Below are 21,044 nucleotides of genomic sequence, written 5' to 3' on the forward strand. Positions count from 1 at the left end.
AGCTGACGTGCTGGAAAAGTGGGCTCACATCAAAAGGAGGTTGTCTGACATTGGCGTATTATTATGCCCAATGTCGGAAAGGGGTTAAGGACCAGGCAGATGTGCGGCAGCTTTGCACAACTCAAGAGCCTGTGAGCACAAGCCTGGATTCTAATGCAGAAATTGTGTTCTCTCATTTCCAGATGGACAATTATAAGGATCTGTTGCAACTAAGACCGTTCTTTCTATTTCAACGGTAGCACCCTCTGGTCTGGGTGTCAGCTAATTTGCCAACAGATCACAAGTTGGATTCATTTGATATATGTTCTATAGGAGCGTATAAAATCATGGGTATTCATCGTGTATATAGTCCAGCCTGATGAAGGGGCTAGACCGTCTCCGAAACACGAAGCAACGATGAAAGCTTTTATACAATGACCCCAGTGGTACATCACCTCATCATCCATGGCAGCACTGAACCAAACCCCGATTTTTCTCCCTTCCTTGGATTTCTGCCTGGATGTCAGAGTCCAGCAGGTGGAGCAACAGAAAATCAGAATCGCCTCATTATTCCTCAGCGCTGTGCCTGCTCTGACACAACAGGCTCAGGTAAAAAACAACCCAAACTCTGTTTTTTCTTACTACGATCTGCGCAAGGTACTCTTTCCTTTCTCTATCATGTACTCAGATGGACACTTCTATTATTTTTGCACCACCTCAGTTCTCTGCCCGTCATACATGTGACACTTACTGCGCAGGACAGAGTATTTTAGCTTTTTTGAATCTGACACTTGGAAACATTAAGAAACACTGAAATACACCAGTTTATAGAAGCATTTTTTAATTGACTCCCCTTTCCAAAATATAGTATAAAAAAAAACAAACAAAAATATTCTTTACAATTTGTCCTTCAGGTCACGTCTGCTTCATTGGCGCAGGGATATTGGCAGAGGCTTGCTCCAGGAATGCCAGAGGCCCTTGTGGCATTTCGCTTGGCTTCTTAGGCGGACCATTAATCTCCTCTAGGCCTTGCTGCCAGCTCCGTAGCTTAGCCAGGTGCTTCTGAATGAGCGCTTCCTTCCTCTGCAGCTCGCTCCTCAGTTCTGTCACATCCTATCAGGAGCAAATGTAGAAAAAAAAAAAGGCAATTTATATTGTAGCAAGGGTTTGATGATGGCAAACAGCAAACAATGCTTCCTGGCAGGAGGAGGTTTGCTGTTATGTCTACCAGGGCTGTGGAGTCGGAGTCGTGGTCGGTGCTCATTTTGTTGGAGTCGGTATAAAATGGACCGACTCCGACTCCTAAAATATATAATAAATTGGGTACAGTAGTTCAATGCAGAATATTTTTTCATAGGAATTTGGGAAAGTTATGAAATGTCCTATAAATGGCTGTTCTATTCCTGATCTAAGGCTACATTCACACACAGCGTTTTTCCAGCGTTTTTTGAGGATACGTTTTTCAGTTGCAAAAGCAGATCAGCTTTTTAAAAAAACCGCATCACGAGCTCATAGATAATGTTTTCAATAGCAAAAGTAGATTAGAAATCTGCTCTATATATCCATTTATCCATATCACATCTGTACCAAAAAGAATGAAAGCTGGATAGCACACAGACTAACACTCCTTTTTTTAGCACCAGTCAGGTACATCTCATAGCTGCCCAAAAGGACGCCCAGGACAGGCATTGCTCGTCTTCAGTAACATCAACTGATAGTTGGAATAAATAGACTGCATTCATCACCACATCTTCTTAAGATGCAGGCTTTATTTTCAAGTGTAGGGGTGTGAAGTATGAGGTTCTGCAGCAGCTGAGGTGTGCAGTATGAAATTCTGCGGAACAGTATGAGATTCTGCCTCCCCCCCTAGGTTTGATCCTGGCTACGCCCATAGTGTGAATGAAGCCTGAGGGTCTAGGGTTTCTCTTAGCCGAGATAAGTCATAGTGTGTGTGTTTATATTATATACACACACACAGTACAGGCCAAACGTTTGGACACACCTTCTCAATCAAAGCGTTTTCTTTATTTTCATGACTATGAAAATTGTAGATTCACTCTGAAGGCATCAAAACTATGAATTAACACATGTGGAATTATATAATTAACAAAAGAGTGTGAAACTACTGAAAATACTGTATGTCTTATTTTCTAGGTTCTTCAAAGTAGCCACCTTTTGCTTTGATTTCTGCTTTGCACACTCTTGGCATTCTCTTGATGAGCTACAAGAGGTAGTTACTGGAAAAGGTTTTCACTTCCCAGGTGTGCCCTGTCAGGTTTAATAAGTTGGATTTCTTGCCTTATAAATGAGGTTGGGACCATCAGTTGTGTTGTGCAGAAGTCTGGTGGATACACAGCTGATAGTCCTACTGAATAGACTGCTAGAATTTGTATTATGGCAAGAAAAAAGCAGCTAAGTAAAGAAAAAGGAGTGGCCATCATTACTTTAAGAAATGAAGGTTAGCCAGTCCGAAAAATTGGGAAAACTTTGAAAGTGTCCCCAAGTGCATTGGCAAAAACCATTAAGCGCTACAAAGAAATTGGCTCACATGAGGACCGCCCCAGGAAAGGAAGACCAAGAGTCACCCCTGCTGCGGAGGATAAGTTCATCCGAGTCACCAGCCTCAGAAATCGCAGGTTAACAGCAGCTCAGATTAGAGACCAGGTCAATGCCACACAGAGTTCTAGCAGCAGACACATCTCTACAACAATTGTTAAGAGGAGACTTTGTGCAGCAGGCCTTCATGGTAAAATAGCTGCTAGGAAACCACTGCTAAGGACAGGCAACAAGAAGAAGAGACTTGTTTGGGCTAGAGAACACAAGGAATGGACATTAGACCAGTGGAAATCTGTGCTTTGGTCTGATGAGTCCAAATTTGAGATCTTTGGTTCCAACCACCGTGTCTTTGTGCGACGCAGAAAAGGTGAACGGATGGACTCTACATGCCTGGTTCCCACCGTGAAGCATGGAGGAGGAGGTGTGATGGTGTGGGGGTGCTTTGCTGGTGACACTCTTGGGGATTTATTCAAAATTGAAGGCATACTGAACCAGCATGGCTACCACAGCATCTTGCAGCGGCATGCTATTCCATCCAGTTTGTGTTTAGTTGGACCATCATTTATTTTTCAACAGGACAACGGCCTCAAACACACCTCCAGGCTGTGTAAGGGCTATTTGACCAAGAAGGAGAGTGATGGGGTGCTACGCCAGATGACCTGGCCTCCACAGTCACCAGACCTGAACCCAATCGAGATGGTTTGGGGTGAGTGAAGGAAAACGGGCCTACAAGTGCTAAGCATCTCTGGGAACTCCTTCAAGACTGTTGGAAGACCATTTCTGGTGACTACCACTTGAAGCTCATCAAGAGAATGCCAAGAGTGTGCAAAGCAGTAATCAAAGCAAAAGGTGGCTACTTTGAAGAATCTAGAATATAAGACATATTTTCAGTTCTTTCACACTTTATATAATTCCACATGTGTTAATTCATTGTTTTGATGCCTTCAGAATGAATCTACAATTTTCATAGTCATGAAAAGAAAACTCTGAATGAGGTGGTGTGTCCAAACGTTGGTCTGTACCGTATACATGTACATGTATACAGTGTATTACATATTTACAATTTATTACAGTTTTTTGTGTTCTAAAGTTGTATTCCAATAAATATTATGTTCTAAATATCTTGATTATTGGATCATAGAAATGATTAAATGTCTGATGTTCACATTGTACTACAATAAATTTTTCACTTAAATATAAGCAATATATGTGGGAGTCGGAGTCGTGGAGTCGGTGTAAGGGAAATTGAGGAGTCGGAGTCGGTGTAAGGGAAATTGAGGAGTCAGAGTCGCAGGTTTGGCTTACCGACTCCATAGCCCTGATGTCTACTATGGTTATATTTAAAGGGGTTTTCTAGGATCTAAAATACATGACTACTTTCTTCTAGAAAGTGTCATATCTGTCAGCCAGGAATGTCTGGTACTGCAGCTCAGCTTCGTGGAAATTAACGTGGACAGCTGTTTCTGGAATAAAGCAGCCATGGTTTTCTAATCCTTCTGGACAATCCCTGTAGGATATCTCCATGAATAGCAGATTTGCATTTGATTCTTCTGCATCTTATCAGTATGTAACATGAGCTGTTTTGCTGAGAAATTGAAAAAGATTTCAGACTATGCGTTGCAGAAAGTGAAATCTACAATTCCACAACACGGATTAACGCGTCAATTTCTGCACAAAAATGATCAGCAACGTACAGTTTGGTCCATATATATTTGGACAGAGACAACATTTTTCCAATTTTGGTTCTAGACATTACCACAATGAATTTTAAACAAAACAATTCAGCTGCAGTTGAAGTTCAGACTTTCAGCTTTCATTTGAGGGTATCCACATTAAAATTGGATGAAGGGTTTAGGAGTTTCAGCTCCTTAACATGTGCCACCCTGTTTTTAAAGGGACCAAAAGTAATTGGACAATTGACTCCAAGGCTATTTCATGGACATTTGTGGGCAATCCCTTCATTATGTCATTCTCAATTAAGCAGATAAAAGGCCTGGAGTTGATTTGAGGTGTGGTGCTTGCATTTAGGATGTTTTGCTGTGAAGGAAACATGCGTCAAAGGAGCTCTCCATGCAGGTGAAACAAGCCATCCTTAAGCTGCAAAAACAGAAAAAACCCATCCGAGAAATTGCTATAACATTAGGAGTGGCAAAATTACAGTTTGGTACATCCTGAGAAAGAAAGAAAGCACTGGTGAACTCATCAAAGCAAAAAGACCTGGGTGCCCACGGAAGACAACAGTGGTGGATGATCGCAGAATAGTCTCTATAGTGAAGAGAAACCCCTTCACAACGGCCAACCAAGTGACCAACACTCTCCAGGAGGTAGGCGTATCAATATCCAAATCTACCATAAAGAGAAGACTGCATGAAAGTAAATACAGAGGGTTCACTGCACGGTGCAAGCCACTCATAAGCATCAAGGATAAAAAGGCTAGACAGGACTTTGCTAAAAAACATCTAAAAAAGCCAGCACAGTTCTGGAAGAACATTCTTTGGATAGATGAAACCAAGATCAACCTCTACCAGAATGATGGAAAGAGAAAAGTATGGCGAAGGCGTGGTACAGCTCATGATCCAAAGCATACCACATCATCTGTAAAACACGGCGGAGGCAGTGTGATGGCTTGGGCATGCATGGCTGCCAGTGGCACTGGGTCACTAGTGTTTATTGATGATGTGACACAGGACAGAAGCAGCCGAATGAATTCTGAGGTATTCAGAGCCATACTGTGTGCTCAGATCCAGCCAAATGCAGCCAAACTGATTGGTCGTCGTTTCATACTACAGATGGACAATGACCCAAAACATAAAGCCAAAGCAACCCAGGAGTTTATTAAAGCAAAGAAGTGGAATATTCTTGAATGTCCAAGTCAGTCACCTGATCTCAACCCAATTGAGCATGCATTTCACTTGTTAAAGACTAAACTTCAGACAGAAAGGCCCACAAACAAACAGCAACTGAAAACCACCGCAGTGAAGGCCTGGCAGAGCATCAAAGAGGAGGAAACACAGCGTCTGGTGATGTCCATGAGTTCAAGACTTCAGGCAGTCATTGCCAACAAAGCGTTTTCAACCAAGTACTAGAAATGAACATTTTATTTACAATTATTTAATCTGTCCAATTACTTTTGGTCCCTTTAAAAACAGGGTGGCACATGTTAAGGAGCTGAAACTCCTAAACCCTTCATCCAATTTTAATGTGGATACCCTCAAATGAAAGCTGAAAGTCTGAACTTCAACTGCATCTGAATTGTTTTGTTTAAAATTCATTGTGGTAATGTCTAGAACCAAAATTAGAAAAATGTTGTCTCTGTCCAAATATATATGGACCTAACTGTATAAATGAGATTTATCATGTCAGTTAGCTGGTACTGTATTACGTTCTGGATTTCCACATGCAAATCCACACGGGACATCAGCCACAAACATGCAAAGTGTGGACATAACCTTTAGTTCCCCCACAGCGCTCCATCAGCCTTACAATGGATACTATTGCCACCTGAGCGACCATGTTGTCTTACAGTAAGGTCTGTTAGGGTACACAGGTAGATAGATAACCCTCCAGGTAAAGTGATATACGGTTTTATTTCTTGGGCAGGGCTGGATGGGGCCGCACATGTCTTATATAGCGTGTTATGCCTGTAAGGCTAAGTGCACACGTACCGGAACTCTTGTGGAAATTACCGCGAGAATTCCGGAATTCCAGTCCACGGGAAAAATCGCATTTTAAATTCCCGCGATTTTCCCGCGGAAAAACTAGCATTTTGCAAGCGTAATTAGCTTGCAAAGTGCTAGCGTTCTCCAAGCGATCTGTAGCATCGCTTGGAGAACTGATTGACAGGTTGGGCACACTCATCAAACAGTGTTTGACAAGTGTGACCAACTTTTTACTACTGAGGCCGCCTATGCAGCATCAGTAGTAAAAGATAAAATGTAAAAAAAAAAATAAAAAATGGTGTTATTCTTACCCTCCGACGTCCCGCGCATCCGTTCCCAGTAATCCTTTGCGAAAATGCCCGCGATGACGTCAGTTCTCGCGGGATCGTGACGTCTCGCGGTAATTCGCGATGACGTCGCGCGAATGACCGCGAGACTTCGCGATCCCGCGAGAGCGGACGCCATCGTGGGCATTTTCGCAAAGGATTACTGGGAACGAGAGCGTGAAGAGAAGCGGGAAGACTGCGCGGGACGCCGGAAGGTAAGAATAACAATATTTTTTATTTTTAAATTCTATTTTTTACAGGACAGTCTCCTCTCCTCTGGACCGTGGGTACCATCCGCAAATGCTCTGCTTACTTTCCGCATGGTGTGCACAGCCACATGCGGAAAGTAAACGGAACAATGCATTCCTATGGGTGCGGGATCGCCGCGATTCCGCAAATTAATGAGCATGCTGCGGTTTTTACCACGAAGCGATTCCGCCGCGGTAAAAACCGCAGCATTAGTACAGCATTGCGGAATCCCATAGGAATGCATGGGATGCTTATTTTTTGCGTTTTCGCGGCAAAATCGAGCGGTTAAAACCGCCGCGGAAACGCGAAAAAAACGCCACGTGTGAACTCAGACTTAGTGGCACAACTGCCTTATTGCAGCCCTGTACATACAAGTGTGGCGGTGAATGGGGCTGCAGCTTTGGCCCTTTCATAGCACTAATCAGTACGGGCCCTAAGGACAGGTCATGAATGTTTAAAGGGAATCTGTCAGCAGAGAATGACTATTCTGATGTGGCAAACAGTCCCGTGCAGTTTCCCACCTGCTTGTTTTCCCCCATCTTCACCCCCTCTATTTTGATTGACAGCTCTGGCTTTATAAAGTCAGTAAAAGGGCGCTGATAAAAGTGAAAACAAGTATGTGAAAAGGTGCACTGAACTGTTTGGCCACACCAATGGTGCACCAAGCGCCTGTTCATGGTTGGAACAGTCTTCAGCGCCAACAGTCTCTTTTTGAGCAATCATTCAGATGGCAGACATTCCAGCCGCCTCTCTCATACACAAGAGGCGCGCGTCCCGCGTTTTCTATGAGGGAGCCATCGCCTGGCACGTCTGGCTGCAGATTATCTCAGGGAGACAATGCGATCGGCAGGCCAAAAATCAGACCTTCCATTTCATTATGCCCCCCCAACAAACTGTCAGAGGAATTCCAGACACAGACTGTGGGACAATCCTGGAGATATCAGTGGGCTCAGCTGACATTAATCAAATGTGTATGGGGTTTAAGTCCTGGAGACCTCTTTGAGATAAGCCAGTTTGCTATGGAGACATCATCCTTAGGAGTAGTGAGGAGATGACATGGTCCTCACAGTAGGATATTCACCTCCTTAATAACCTGCTCCGGCTTCTGGACAGACAGCTGCAATCTCTTCTGTAGGAAGAAACATTCTGTTTGTCTGGCCACATCCAGGAACTTCTGAATACACTGTTCAACACCTGAGGAGGAGAGAAGAAGACCGGGAACGTTTCAGACTGGTGCTACCACATAACAGACGCAGCATGGACCCCTGGGCTGGGGCTGTAGACAGACATTTGCAGTAAAGCGCTTTCAAAACATTTCAGCAGTAAGGGGACCGTCTGCTACGTCTCTGTGCCTATCTGGAATAACGGACACTTTCAGAAAAAAAAAAAAAAAAGTATAAATGGAGCTCACATGAGTTTATGGTGATTTATCTAAATTCTCTCACAAATGCAGTCACATTTCCACGCTCCTGGCATTTATTCCCTCCTTGTATTACGTCCAGTACGCTGTAATCTCCCCACCATCGAGTACAGGCCGTCACACATCATAAACCTCTCATTTCCACTGATCCCACATCTCTCCTCAGCCTCCATGTCTCTTAATGGATTGTGTTTCTCAAGCTGGGCAGCAGACTGAACAGTTTCAGTACCGGAGCTGTGTTATGTGAGTAATTACTTTTTAACTATAAGAAATGTCTGTGTGGTGGAAGAGGAATCATTGGATCTGTAGTTCTTCACATACAGTGAGGGAAAAAAAGTATTTAGTCAGCCACCAATTGTGCAAGTTCTCCCACTTAAAAAGATGAGAGAGGCCTGTAATTGACATCATAGGTAGACCACAACTATGAGAGTCAAAATGAGAAAACAAATCCAATTACGATTTCAGTAAGTCTTCACAAGGTTGGCGACACTGTTAGTGGTATGTTGGCCCATTCCTCCATGCAGATCTCCTCTAGAGCAGTGATGTTTTGGGCCTGTTGCTTGGCAACACAGACTTTCAAATCCCTCCAAAAGTTTTCTATGAGGTTGAGACCTGGATACTGACTAGGTCACTCCAGGACCTTCATGTGCTTCTTACGAAGCCACACCTTCGTTGCCCTGGTGGTGTGTGTTGGGATCATTATGCTGAAAGACCCATCCACGTTTCATCTGCAATGCCCTTGCTGATGGTAGGAGATTTGCACTCAAAGTCTCACGATACATGGGCCCCATTCATTCTTTCGTGTACACGGATCAGTCGTCCTGGTCCCTTGGCAGAGAAACAGCCCCAAAGCATGATGTTGCCATCCCCATGCTTCACAGTAGGTATGGTGTTCTTTGTATGCAACTCCGCATTCTGTCTCCTCCAAACACGACGAGTTTTGTTTCTACCAAACAGTTCTACTTTGGTTTCATCAGACCATATGACATTCTCCCAATACTCTTCTGGATAAACCAAATGCTCTTTAACAAACTTCAGACGGCCCCGGACATGTACTGGCTTAAGCAGGGGGACACGTCTGGCACTGGAGGATCTCAGTCCCTGGCGGTATAGTGCGTTACTGAAAGTAGCCTTTGTTACGGCAGTCCCATTTCTATGCAGGTCATTCACTAGGTCCCCCCTTGTGGTTCTGGGTTTTTGCTCACCGTTCTTGTGATCATTTTGACCCCATGGTGTGACATCTTGCGTGGAGCCCCAGATCGAGGGAGATCATCAGTGGTCTTTTATGACTTCCATTTTCTTATTATTGCTCCCACAGTTAATTTCATCACACCAAGCTGCTTGCCTATTGCAGATTCAGTCTTCCCAGCCTGGTGCAGGGCTACAATTGTGTTTCTGGTGTCCTTCGACAGCTCTTTGGTCTTCACCATAGTGGAGTTTGGAGTGTGACTGTTTGAGGTTGTGGACAGGTGACTTTTATACTGATAAGTTCAAACAGGTGCCATTACTACAGGTAATGAGTTGAGGACAGAGGAGCCTCTTAAAGAAGAAGTTACAGGTCTATGAGAGCCAGAAATCTTGCATGTTTTTAGATGACCAAATACTTATTTTCCTCCTTAATTTGAAAAATAATTCTTGCCAAATCAGACAAAGTGATTTTCTGGATTTGTTTTCTCATTTTGACTCTCATAGTTGTGGTCTACCTATTATGTCAATTACAGGCCTCTCATCATTTTAAGTGGGAGAACTTGAACAATTGGTGGCTGACTAAATACTTTTTTCCCCACTATGTAATTTAGACAACAAAAGCCAAAGCAGCATCAAAAAAGGTAATAATGAGTAATAACGACCTCTGAGCCATGGTGCCATCACCTGGTTTGTATGGAGAGCTATTTGGATAAATTTGGTAAAAGAAGTAAAATCCCTATAAACGACAGAGACTCAGCATCTCGGCGTATGTTACCTGTGCGGATCTCCTCCTGGTCTGTGCCGTTCACATAGTCCTGGCTCACGAGAGAAGCAAAGCAAGCCTGTAATAGAGAGGAAAACGAATTACATCTACAATGGATTATACCATTTCTGAGGCGGCCATGTTACAGCGTTGCCCCGACTAGAAGTCCTTCTCTGTGGAGCAAGTTTGAGTGACAGCTGCCATCTCCAACAAGCTGCGGAAAACCATGAAACTGACAGTGGGCAGGAACATGGCTGCCCTGCAAGCACCCAGAAGAGGACGGGACATGTCTGATCTCCATGCACGGCCGGGCAGTCAGGGAAGGATTGGGGTGAAACACCCCTAAAGTAGAAACATTGTAGTAAGGGATGCTGTGTATAGCTCAGGGCGCACAGACCAGACGTTGTCCCAATGCGCCGAGTACTGGAAACACTAACAATTTCTTCCGTATTTCAGTGATTTCCAGCTGTTACAAAACTACAACTCCCAGCACGCCCTAACACATTATTAATATACATTTATATAGCACCATTTATTCCAAGGCACTTTACATGTGAAATGAGAAATATAGACAAGTATAATAAACATTTGTAAGACAAGGGACACACAAGTACATAAGGAGAGGGGACCCTGCCCGCGATGGCTCACAGTCTACAGGGATGGGTGAGGATACAGTAGGAGAGGGTAGAGCAGGTCGTGCTGGTTGTGTGTCGGAACAGGTGGATCTTCAGTTTCTTCTTGAAGGTTTCCGTTGTTGGTGAGAGTCTGATGTGTTGCGGCAGAGCGTTACAGAGTATGGGGGAAGCACAGGAGAAGTCTTGTATGTGGTTGTGGTGGGAAAAAGATACCGGGGGAGTAGAGGAGGAGATCTTGAGATGATCGAAGGTTGCGTGCGATTAGGTACCGGGAGACCATGTGACAGATGTATGGGGGAGACAGGTTGTGGGTGGCTTTGTATGTTATGGTTAGGGTTTTGAACTGGAGCCTCTGGGCAATAGGAAGCTATTGAAGGGCCTGGGGAATAACGGGGAGACAGGTGGATTAGTCGGGCAGCAGAGTGCAGGATGGATTGGAGTGGTGCCAGAGTGCTGGAGGGGAGGCCAGAGAGTAGGGGGTTGCAGTAGTCGAGGCAGGAGATAAGGGCATGCACTAGTGTTTTTGTGGTTTCATGGTTGAGGAATGCGCGGATCCGGGAAATAATTGAGTTTGAGGCGGCATGAGGAGGTAAGGGCTTAGATATGTGGTTTGAAAGAGAGGGCAGAGTTGAGGAAGACCCCAAGGCACAGAGCATGCGGGACTGGGGAAAGCGAGCAGCCATTGACAATGATGGATAGGTCTGGTGTAGGAGTAGAGTTTGATGGGGGAAAGATGATGAATTCTGTTTTGTCCATGTTCACTTTGAGAAAGCGAGCAGAAAAGAAGGCTGAAACAGCAGACAGACATTGTGGGATTTTGGTCAGTAAGGAGGTGAGGTCAGGTCAGGTCCAGATAGGTAGATCTGCGTGTCATTGGCGTACAGGTGATACTGCAAACCGTGGGATTCTATGAGCTGTCCCAGGCTGAAGGTGTAGATGGAGAAGAGTAGGGGTCCTAGAACTGAGCCTTGAACACCAACAGACAGGAGGCGCGGTGAGGAGGTGGTGTGTGAGAGGGAGACACTAAATGTTCGGTCTGTTAGGTATGATGAGATCGAGGATAGGGCCAAGCCTGTGATGCCAAGAGATGAGAGAATTTGTAGCAGGAGAGAGTGGTCCACGGTGTCAAAGGAGAAAGACAGGTCCGGGAGAAGGAGGACAGAGTAGTGTCTCTTGCTCTTGGCGGTTAGTAGGTCCTTGGTGACTTTAGTTAGGGCAGTTTCAGTTGAGTGATGTGGTCGGAAGCCAGATTGTAACCGATCACATAGGGAACAGGAGGAGAGGTGGGAGGACAGTTCAAGATATACATGCTGTTCCAGTAGTTTTGAGGCATAAGGGAGAAGAGATATCGGGCGATAGTTAGACACAGAGGATGGGTCGAGGGAGGGCTTTTTGAGGATGGGTGTGATTGAGGCATGTTTAAAGGATAATAATCTTTATTTTTATATAGCGCTAACATATTACGCAGCGCTTTACAGTTTGTACACATTAAGAGGGAAAGACACCATTTGTAAGTGAAAGGTTGAAGAGGTGTGTTAGAGTTGGGATGAAGACTGTGGCAAGGTTAGGGATGAGGTGGGACGGGAGTGGGTCAAGCGTACAAGTGGTGAGGTGTGATCTTGACCAGGGGCGGACACTGACAGCTTGGGGCCCCTGTGCAAGAAATGTGTCTGGGCCCCCCTCCTTTTATGGCGTCAAAGCTACGTGTGTATATAGCCACACACACATACATGTATATATATTACATAATCTCCTTTATTATGTATATTGCTGTCCCTTACAGTGTGCCCTCTCGTTTATGTACAGTACGGTCCCTTGCATTTTGAATTATATAGAGCCCTGTTTTTTATTACTTACCGTCCTGTCTTGTTAGCTGTATAATGCAATGATGGCTGATGGAGCATGGGAAAGCTTCTTTTCTAATGGATTTGCTGATGGACTGGTAGCCTGGTCACCGGCTCCTCGATCAGCAGTCATTTTATATCTAAAAAGAGAGGGGACTATGTAATAAAAGAGGGCAAGAATACACTATGTAAGAGACAGCACTGTACATAACAGCAGAGGAAGGTATATAATAAGGGACGGCACCATATATAACTAGAGAGGATGGTACGTAATAAGGGACGGTGTTATACATAATAAAAGAGGAAACTATGTAACTAAGGATGATGTTATACAGAATTAGTGAGTACACTATATAATTAGGGACTGTGTTAGACATAGTAAGTAATAATAATAATGTCTTCCTCCACCTCCCCCTGTTCCTAAGGCAATTATAAGTCCCCCTTCCTCCCATCCCAATCCCCCACACGCCTCATTGTTCTCCTCCCCTCACATCTCATTATTGTCCTCTCCCCCAAGCCATCATTGCCCTCTTCACCACCTCCATCATTTTCTTCTCCCCCACCACTATTTTGGCTTTCTCCCCCACCACTCCCATCATTGCCCATTCCACCACCTCCACCTCCCCCATTCATTGCCCTTTCCACCACCATCATTGCATTCTCCCCCACCACCCCATCATCATTTCATTTTTCCCCACCATCCCATAATTGCCCTCTCCCCATCACGGCCTTCTCCCCATCACCCCATCATATCATTGCCCCTCGGGCCCGGAGAAACCGGCCAAATTGCCCTCCTCATTAGCTGCCTGGCAGGGCCCCCTGGAGGCTCTGGGCCCCTGTGCAGTTGCACAGGTTGAACCGGCGGTATGTCCGCCCATGATTTTGACAGGAGGGTGGAGAGCTGATCTTCACATGCAGAGAGTTGTGATTTCCTAACAGGTTAGACACCATAGATGTAAATTGGCTGCACTTACATGTAAGTGCCCTGTTTCTCCTCCTGGAGAGCGACATGCCAGGGTAAGGAGGCTTATAGGCCATACAATGCTCCTCTGGGAAATTAAATATGCAAATTGTCTCTTCAGAGAGTAAGAGGACTTGAACTCTAGCGCCATCTACTGGAAGTAGCGATCCTAAAATTAATTATCGACCCTTTAACGAGCCTTGCCATATGACTTTGGATAAAAGTCAAACCAAAATCTCAACTTGCAGACGTGTTTTGAGATATTACCCCTCCTCAGTGCAAAGCATGAGATCTAATTTTGCTGTATGGAGAGGCCTCTGACTGAGGTCTAAAGGGTGGCATCTCTCTTTGTGGAGAGTGACATACCTCCCAGGAGCATTGTATGGCCTTTAAGTCTCCTTACACTGGCATTCTAGACATGTCACTCTAAACATGGAGATTGTTACCCCGTAGATCCAAGTCAGATGCCTCTCATACACCAAATCAGATCTCATGCTTTGCACTGAGGAGGAGTTACACCTTCCAAACATGTGTCAGCAAACAGATTCTGGTTTGGCTTTTATCCTAAGTCAGTAACCGATCTCAGACTGCGCCAACTTGTGTGATGGAAAAAGTCTCTGTGTGGCCGCACCCAGCATCACCCTAACAAACCACTGGAAACCATTAGGACACGTTCACACAATACTTTCTTGAGTGGAAACAAGTCCAACAACTATGTTTTCAGAGAAATCTGATTTCTTCTCCTCCTGGACTGATCACTTTAAAAATAATCAATTCTTGGTTAAAATCGGAATTCATTGTTACATTAATGAGACGGAAGACAGTTGGTGCCGATAAGATTCTATGTAGATGATGGAGGAGGAGCTAAAGGCAGAGCTCCTCCCCCCTCCTCTCTACAGTGAACTGTCTTCTCCTGTCTCAGTAATGGGATTTTGAGAATAAGAAAGAAGCAGATTTCTCTGATGTATTACAACGTGTCTAATCTTCATGTGTCCTATCAATTCATGACATAGAAATGAAAACAGCAGCTACTCAAAGGAAAACCCTCATCATATGAACAGCACAGAGGATTTCCCATAGAAATGAATAGGAAGTTTTCCAATTGTTTTTCACTCAGTGTGAACATACCTTAGGGTGCCTTCACATTGCGTCTATCCCCCCGGTCAGCGGCGCTGTCGATGGTTACTTCACCGTCCCCCACAAAACAGGATTCGGACATATTCGCCAACAGGGCCATAGACTACAATGGTGATGACAGAGCGAGCATGGGCTCGAACGTCCATCATTTTCGGGCGTGTACACCTACTAGACACAGTCTCCTCTGTCCGAGCGTCCGCCTCCAGTAGTCACATACACCTGAAAATGACGCACGTCAGAGCCCACGCTCGCCCTGTCACCACCATTATAGTCTATGGCCCCGTCAGCTCATGCGTCCGAAACCCGTTTTTCGGGGAGGTTCGGACATAAGCCCCAACAGGGACAAGGAACGGTGACAGAGCGAAATGTGAGCACACCCTTAGAACAGAGGGAATGCTGGTTATTGTGGTGCATAGACCCCAGTGTTCCCGACATGGCGGCATGCAGACCCCTCCATCTAACTCCCCGGTAATACACCGGAGCCGCCGTTACAGAAGTCAGCGGGGTCTGCCATAGAGGAGGCAAAATACAAATCATCTCTTCCCTCAGACCAAGATGTTAGGTATACAGCTCCAGAGCCGGGGGGGGCTGCAGTGCTCCAGAGCTGCTGTGGGGGGGCTGCAGCAGAGCTCGGGGGGGGGGGGGGCTGCAGTGCTCCAGAGCTGGGGGGGGGGGCTGCAGTGCTCCAGAGCTGGGGGGGGGGGGGGGCTGCAGTGCTCCAGAGCTGGGGGGGGGGGGCTGCAGTGCTCCAGAGCTGCTGGGGGGGGGGGGGCGCTGCAGTGCTCCAGAGCTGCTGGGGGGGGGCTGCAGTGCTCCAGAGCTGCTGGGGGGGGGGGGCTGCAGTGCTCCAGAGCTCGGGGGGGGGGGGGGGGACTGCAGTGCTCCAGAGCTCGGGGGGGGGGGTGCTGCAGTGCTCCAGAGCTGCTGGGGGGGGGGGGGGGGCTGCAGTGCTCCAGAGCTGCTGGGGGGGGGGGGGGGGGCTGCAGTGCTCCAGAGCTGGGGGAGAGAAGAACCAGTGTCCTGTGTGCATGCTGGGACTTGTAGTGAGGCTGCAGACTACTAATATACACCTGTCCCTCCTCCATCATCTGCAGTGCAGACTGTGCAGCTGCTGTGGAACTACAACTCCCAGCATGTTGACGTCATCAGGGAATGCTGGGAGTTGTAGTCGGACGGCCCCAGTTTCCAGTCTGCACGTTCCTACCTCGAACGAGGACTCCAGCTCGTCCACCAGGGTGCTGTTGGTGTTCTTCGCCCCGGGAGGAGTGGACATCAGGCCAGGCCCTGCTCCAGGCTGCATGGGCGGCGGAGGCCCGGGAGGCTGCCCGGAGAACATCCCGCTGAGAGAAGACGCCATGAGACAGAAGAACAGAACAGGGCTACTGACGTCACCGGACGTCTTCCTGCACAACCACTACTGGCATGCGCCCTACGCCGCCATCATTGATTTGGTAACTGATTTTTTTTAATGCTTTATTTTCGGAAGAGAATGTGCTTCCCAACAACAAAGTATGTCCGGAGCTGGGAATCGCCACACAGCGGCAAAGCGTGGAATAACAGCTACAGCCGTGTTTTTTTTTTAGCCACCAGATGGCGCCATAGCACAGGGAAACGAGAGCAGGGCCCGAGCGGCTCAGACTGGTGGGGAGTCATGGATACAGGGCTGGACCGTCCCGGCCTGCACTTGTGCGCATGAGCAGAAGATGACAGTCACTGCTCTACAGTCATAGATGTAACAGCCAGAACTTTTTTCCTTTCCTTTTTTTTAGGGGTCAAAGAACCAGACTGGAGTCTATATTCTACAGTTGTGATAAGATACATATCACGTCGCCATTTTCCTGTAGAGTTCTCATTTTTCGGGGGCTGAGGGTTATTCTTTGCCCCCAGGGGTTTTTATTGATGCCACTTTCCGATGTTGCAGCGACCAAAAAACCCCATAATCCTGGCGGTTTGGTTCTTATCTCGTTCCGCTGCTTTCTGAGCGGATTAGTTTCTATTTTCATACATCGTATTTTTACGAATTATTATTATTTATATAGCACCATTGGTTCCATGGTGCTGTGCATGAGAAGGGCTGACATACAGATCACAGATGTCACTGACAGTAACAATGACGGACTGATCCAGAGGGAATGCAGCAATAGGGAGAAGTGGGGAGATCCGAACTTCTGTGGTTCCCCCATATTTTTACCCCCAAGGGTGGTTTGCTCGTTCATGACCGGCCAATATTTACAATTCTGACCACTGTCCCTTTATGAGGCCATAACTCTGGAACGCTTCCATGGATCCCGGTGATTCTGACATTGTTTTCTCGTGACATATTGTACTTCATGTCAGTGGTAAAATTTCAACGGAAATTTGGCAAAAATTTTGAAAATTTCACAATTTTCCAACTTTGAATTTTTATGCCCTTAAATCACAGAGACACAGCACACAAAAAACTTACTAAGTAACATTTCCCACGTGTTTACTTTACATCAGCACAATTTGGGAGCAGCAAATTTTTTTTTGTTAGGAAGTTATAAGGGTTAAAAGTTGACCAGCGATTTCTCCTTTTTACAACACCATTTTATTTTTACGGACCACATCACATATGAAGCCACTTTGAGGGGTCTATATGATAGAAAATACCCAAAAGTGACACCGTTCTAAAAACTGCACCCCTCACGGTGCTCAAAACCACATTCAAGAAGTTTATTAACCCTTCAGGTGCTTCACAGGAAGTTTTGGAATGTTCAAAAAAATGAACATTTAAATTTTTTCACAAAAAAATTACTTCAAATCCAATTTTTTTTTTTTTTACCAACGGTAAGACGAGAAACTGGACCCCAAAATGTGTTGTGCAATTTGTCCTGAGTACGGTGATACCTCATATGTGGGGGGGAACCACTGTTTTGGCGCATGGCAGAGCTCGGAAGGGAAGGAGCGCCGTTTTAGGCCATGTGCACACGGTGCGGATTCTGCTGCGGATCCGCAGCGTTTCTGGTCCTGTTGGTCCGCAGCAGATTTAGCTGCGTTGTACAGTACCATTGCTTTCAATGGTAAACTGGAAACCGCTGTGCACATGCTGCGGATTTTTCCGCACGGTTTTGCTGCAGTTTACAATCCGCAGCATGTCAATTCTTTTCATCCATTATGAGGTGTAAAACCGCACATAAACCACAGGACTTTAATCCTGCAGATTTATCTGCAGTTTTCACTACAAAATCCGCAGAGGCAAAAAACTCCGTGTGCACATAGTCTTACTTTTCAATGCAAAGTTGGCTGGAATAGAGATCGGACGCCATGTCACGTTTAGAGAGCCCCTAATGTGCCTAAACAGTGGAAACCCCCACAAGTGACCCCATTTTGGAAACTAGACCCCTTACGGAACTTATCTAGATGTGGGGTGAGCACTCTGAACCCCCAAGTGCTTCACACACATTTATAACGTAGAGCCATAAAAATGTAAAAATAATTTTTTCCACAAAAATGATCTTTTCGACCCCAATTTTTTATTTTCCCAAGGGTAACAGAAGAATTTGGACCACAAGAATTATTGTGCAATGTGTCCTGAGTACGCTGATACCCCATATGTGGGGGTAAACCACTGTTTGGGCGCATGGCAGAGCTAAGAAGGGAAGCAGCGCCAGATTTTACTGTTATGGTTTGCAGGTGCCATGACTCACTGGGAGAGCCCATGAGGTGCCAAAACAGCAGAACCCCCCATAAGTGACCCCATTTTATGACTTACACCTCTCAGTGAATTCATCTAGGGGTGCAGTGATCATATTGACACCATGGGTATGTCACAGAATTTTATACCATTGGACAGCCATGTGAAGAGACTCAGGAGGAACGGAGCGCTATTTGCCTATTCAAGTGAATGGCTCTGTGCACATGTCAGTGTGTTCCACAGACCATGTGTCCATGGGCAAAACATGCTGACATGTCCGTTTTTCAATGTCGTCGCTGGCCACAAAACATCCATCACACGTGCATACGCATAACACACATGGATGTCATCCATGCGACACGCATCGGCGCCGGGGAAGAAGCATTACAGCAAGTGCTGTTCCCCGGCGCCGGGTGCTGATTATAGCTCTCATCAGTCTCCGCTTCTTGTGCTGATCGCCCGCAGAGCAGGGGAGAATGACAAGATCAGCATCCGGCGCCGGGGAACAGTGCTTACTGTAACGCTTCTTCCCTGGCGCCCGTCCATGTGGTACTGATGCTGCACACGCATGCCACACGTGTGCCATAAGTATTACACACATGGACACTGACATCTCCGGTACCGGAAATATCAGGAAGTGTGAAAGAGGCGTTATAGCGGGTTTTTATGTTTGGCAGCTGTCACACACTAAAAGACGCTTTTTATTGCAAAAAAATAATTTTTGCATCACCACATTTCGAGAGCTATGATTGTTCCATGTTTTGGCCCACAGAGTCATGTGGGGTCTTGTTTTTTGCGGGACCATTTTTTGGCACATGACGTTTTTTGAGAGACAGAATGAGCAAAAGCCAGCAATTCATGAATTTCTTTTTTTTTTGGGGGGGGGGGGGCGTTTACACCGTTCCACGTGTGGTAAAATTGATAAAGCAGTTTTATTCTTTGGGTCAGTGCGATTACAGCAATACCTCATTTATATCATTTTTTGTGTTTTGGTGCTTTTATACAATAAAAACTTTTATATAAAAAATTATTATTTTTGCATTGCTTTATTCTGAGAGCTATCACTTTTATTTTTCAGGTGATGGAGCTATATGGCGGCTTATTTTTTTTTGTGGGACAAGATGACGTTTTCAGCGGTACCATGTTTATTTATATCCGTCTTTTTGATCGCGTGTTATTACACTTTGTTTGGCAGTATGATGATAAAGCATTGTTTTTTGCTTATTTTTTTACTGGGTTCACTAAAGGGGTTAACTAGTGAGACAGTTTTATAGGAGAGGTCATTACAGACACAGCGATACCAAATATGTGTACTTTTATTGTTTAGATTTTTTTAATTCAAATATTTATTTAGTGATAGAATATTGATTTTTTTTATTTTTTAAATATTTTTACAATTATAGAATATAGATTTTTTAAAAATATTTTTACAGTTATTTAAACTTTTTTTTTACTTCATTCTATCTCTTACATGTTGTCCCACCATGGGACAATCATTTTTTGCAGGCTGATCGCTTAGACTATAGCATGCAGATGAAGATCTGCATGCTATAGAAGCTGTCAGCGCTGCACTTTCTGCACACTGACCTGAGAGACTTCCTGATCATGCACTGCGCATGACAGGAAGTTTCTCAGCTCTGGTACCCGGGTGTTGTCGGATTGCCATAGCAGCGATCGTCACGCCGCGGGGGTCTCCGATCCAAAGGCAGAGGGGCTGTCAGCCCTCTGCTTGCTCCCAGGATGCTGTGATCGCATTCGATCACAGTATTCCGGGGGATAAAGTGCCGGGAGCGGTCTGTGACCAGTGGTGTGGGGGTCCCACCAGCCCAGGGAAAATTGCCCCATTATAATCTGCCACCATAGCGCCACGCCCCCATGTATCAACCCTTTCCTCCCCCTCCCAGACCCACCGGCCACCGCAGCGCCAGCCCCTCACTGATAAATCCCTGCTCTGTGCGCACACGACCTGTGATGAGGTCACAGGAGGAGTCAGGGGTTTCAGTAGAGGCCCCTGATCATGTGACCCCTGACTCCTCCCCTCCTGTGACTTCATCACAGGTCCTGTGCACACAGCCATCATTGTATTGTATGCGGGACTCTGCTGTGCTGGTTGTCATGGTGCTGGATGAGGAAAGTATGTGTGGGGTCAGGAGGGGTTTACAGGATGGATGTAGCTGCATGTGTGTGCGAGGTGTACGGAGCAGACCCGCGAATGTGCGAGGTGTACGGAGCGGAGCCGTGTGTGTACGAGGTGTACGGAGCGGAGCCGTGTGTGTACGAAGTGTACGGAGCGGAGCCGTGTGTGTACGAAGTGTACGGAGCGGAGCCGTGTGTGTACGAGGTGTACGGAGCGGAGCCGTGTGTGTACGAAGTGTACGGAGCGGAGCCGTGTGTGTACGAAGTGTACGGAGCGGAGCCGTGTGTGTACGAAGTGTACGGAGCGGAGCCGTGTGTGTACGAAGTGTACGGAGCGGAGCCGTGTGTGTACGAAGTGTACGGAGCGGACACGTGTGTGTACGAGGTGTACGGAGCGGAGCCGTGTGTGTACGAGGTGTACGGAGCGGAGCCGTGTGTGTACGAGGTGTACGGAGCGGAGCCGTGTGTGTACGAGGTGTACGGAGCGGAGCCGTGTGTGTACGAAGTGTACGGAGCGGAGCCGTGTGTGTACGAAG

General features: G+C 46.1%; 1 protein-coding gene across 2 annotated transcripts; it reads right to left on the reverse strand.

Moving 5' to 3' along the window:
• Window positions 1-803: 803 nt before the first annotated feature.
• LOC141075006 (mediator of RNA polymerase II transcription subunit 28-like) lies at window positions 804-16,369 on the reverse strand. 2 transcript variants are annotated; one of them, XM_073562324.1, is made up of 4 exons: window positions 15,922-16,369; window positions 10,153-10,219; window positions 7,851-7,963; window positions 804-1,092 (listed from the first exon to the last, which is right to left on the reverse strand). In XM_073562324.1, the coding sequence occupies exons 1-4, from the start codon at window positions 16,072-16,074 to the stop codon at window positions 895-897; spliced, it is 531 nt and encodes a 176-aa protein (XP_073418425.1). In that variant the 5' UTR covers window positions 16,075-16,369; the 3' UTR covers window positions 804-894. The 2 variants fall into 2 exon arrangements, 1 of the variants encoding a protein (XP_073418425.1); XR_012227258.1 differs by lacking the exon at window positions 804-1,092 and adding an exon at window positions 12,633-12,759 and having other exon boundaries at window positions 7,943-7,963; window positions 15,922-16,059.
• Between the last annotated feature and the right edge of the window lie 4,675 nt (window positions 16,370-21,044).

Source organism: Dendrobates tinctorius, unplaced genomic scaffold (genome assembly GCF_039654945.1).
Source record: "Dendrobates tinctorius isolate UK_male_01 unplaced genomic scaffold, ASM3965494v1 ptg000347l, whole genome shotgun sequence".
NCBI classification, from domain to species: Eukaryota; Metazoa; Chordata; class Amphibia; order Anura; family Dendrobatidae; genus Dendrobates; species Dendrobates tinctorius.

Coding starts and splice junctions, on each gene's coding strand:
- LOC141075006 (XM_073562324.1), bottom strand. CDS start 16,074: ATGGCGTCTTCTCTCAGCGGGATGTTCTCCGGGCAGCCTCCCGGGCCT. Junction 10,220..15,921: donor AGCTGGAGTCCTCGTTCGAG/GTAGGAACGTGC, acceptor TCTCTATTACAG/GCTTGCTTTGCTTCTCTCGT. Junction 1,093..7,850: donor CGGAGCAGGTTATTAAGGAG/GTGAATATCCTA, acceptor TGCTCCTGATAG/GATGTGACAGAACTGAGGAG.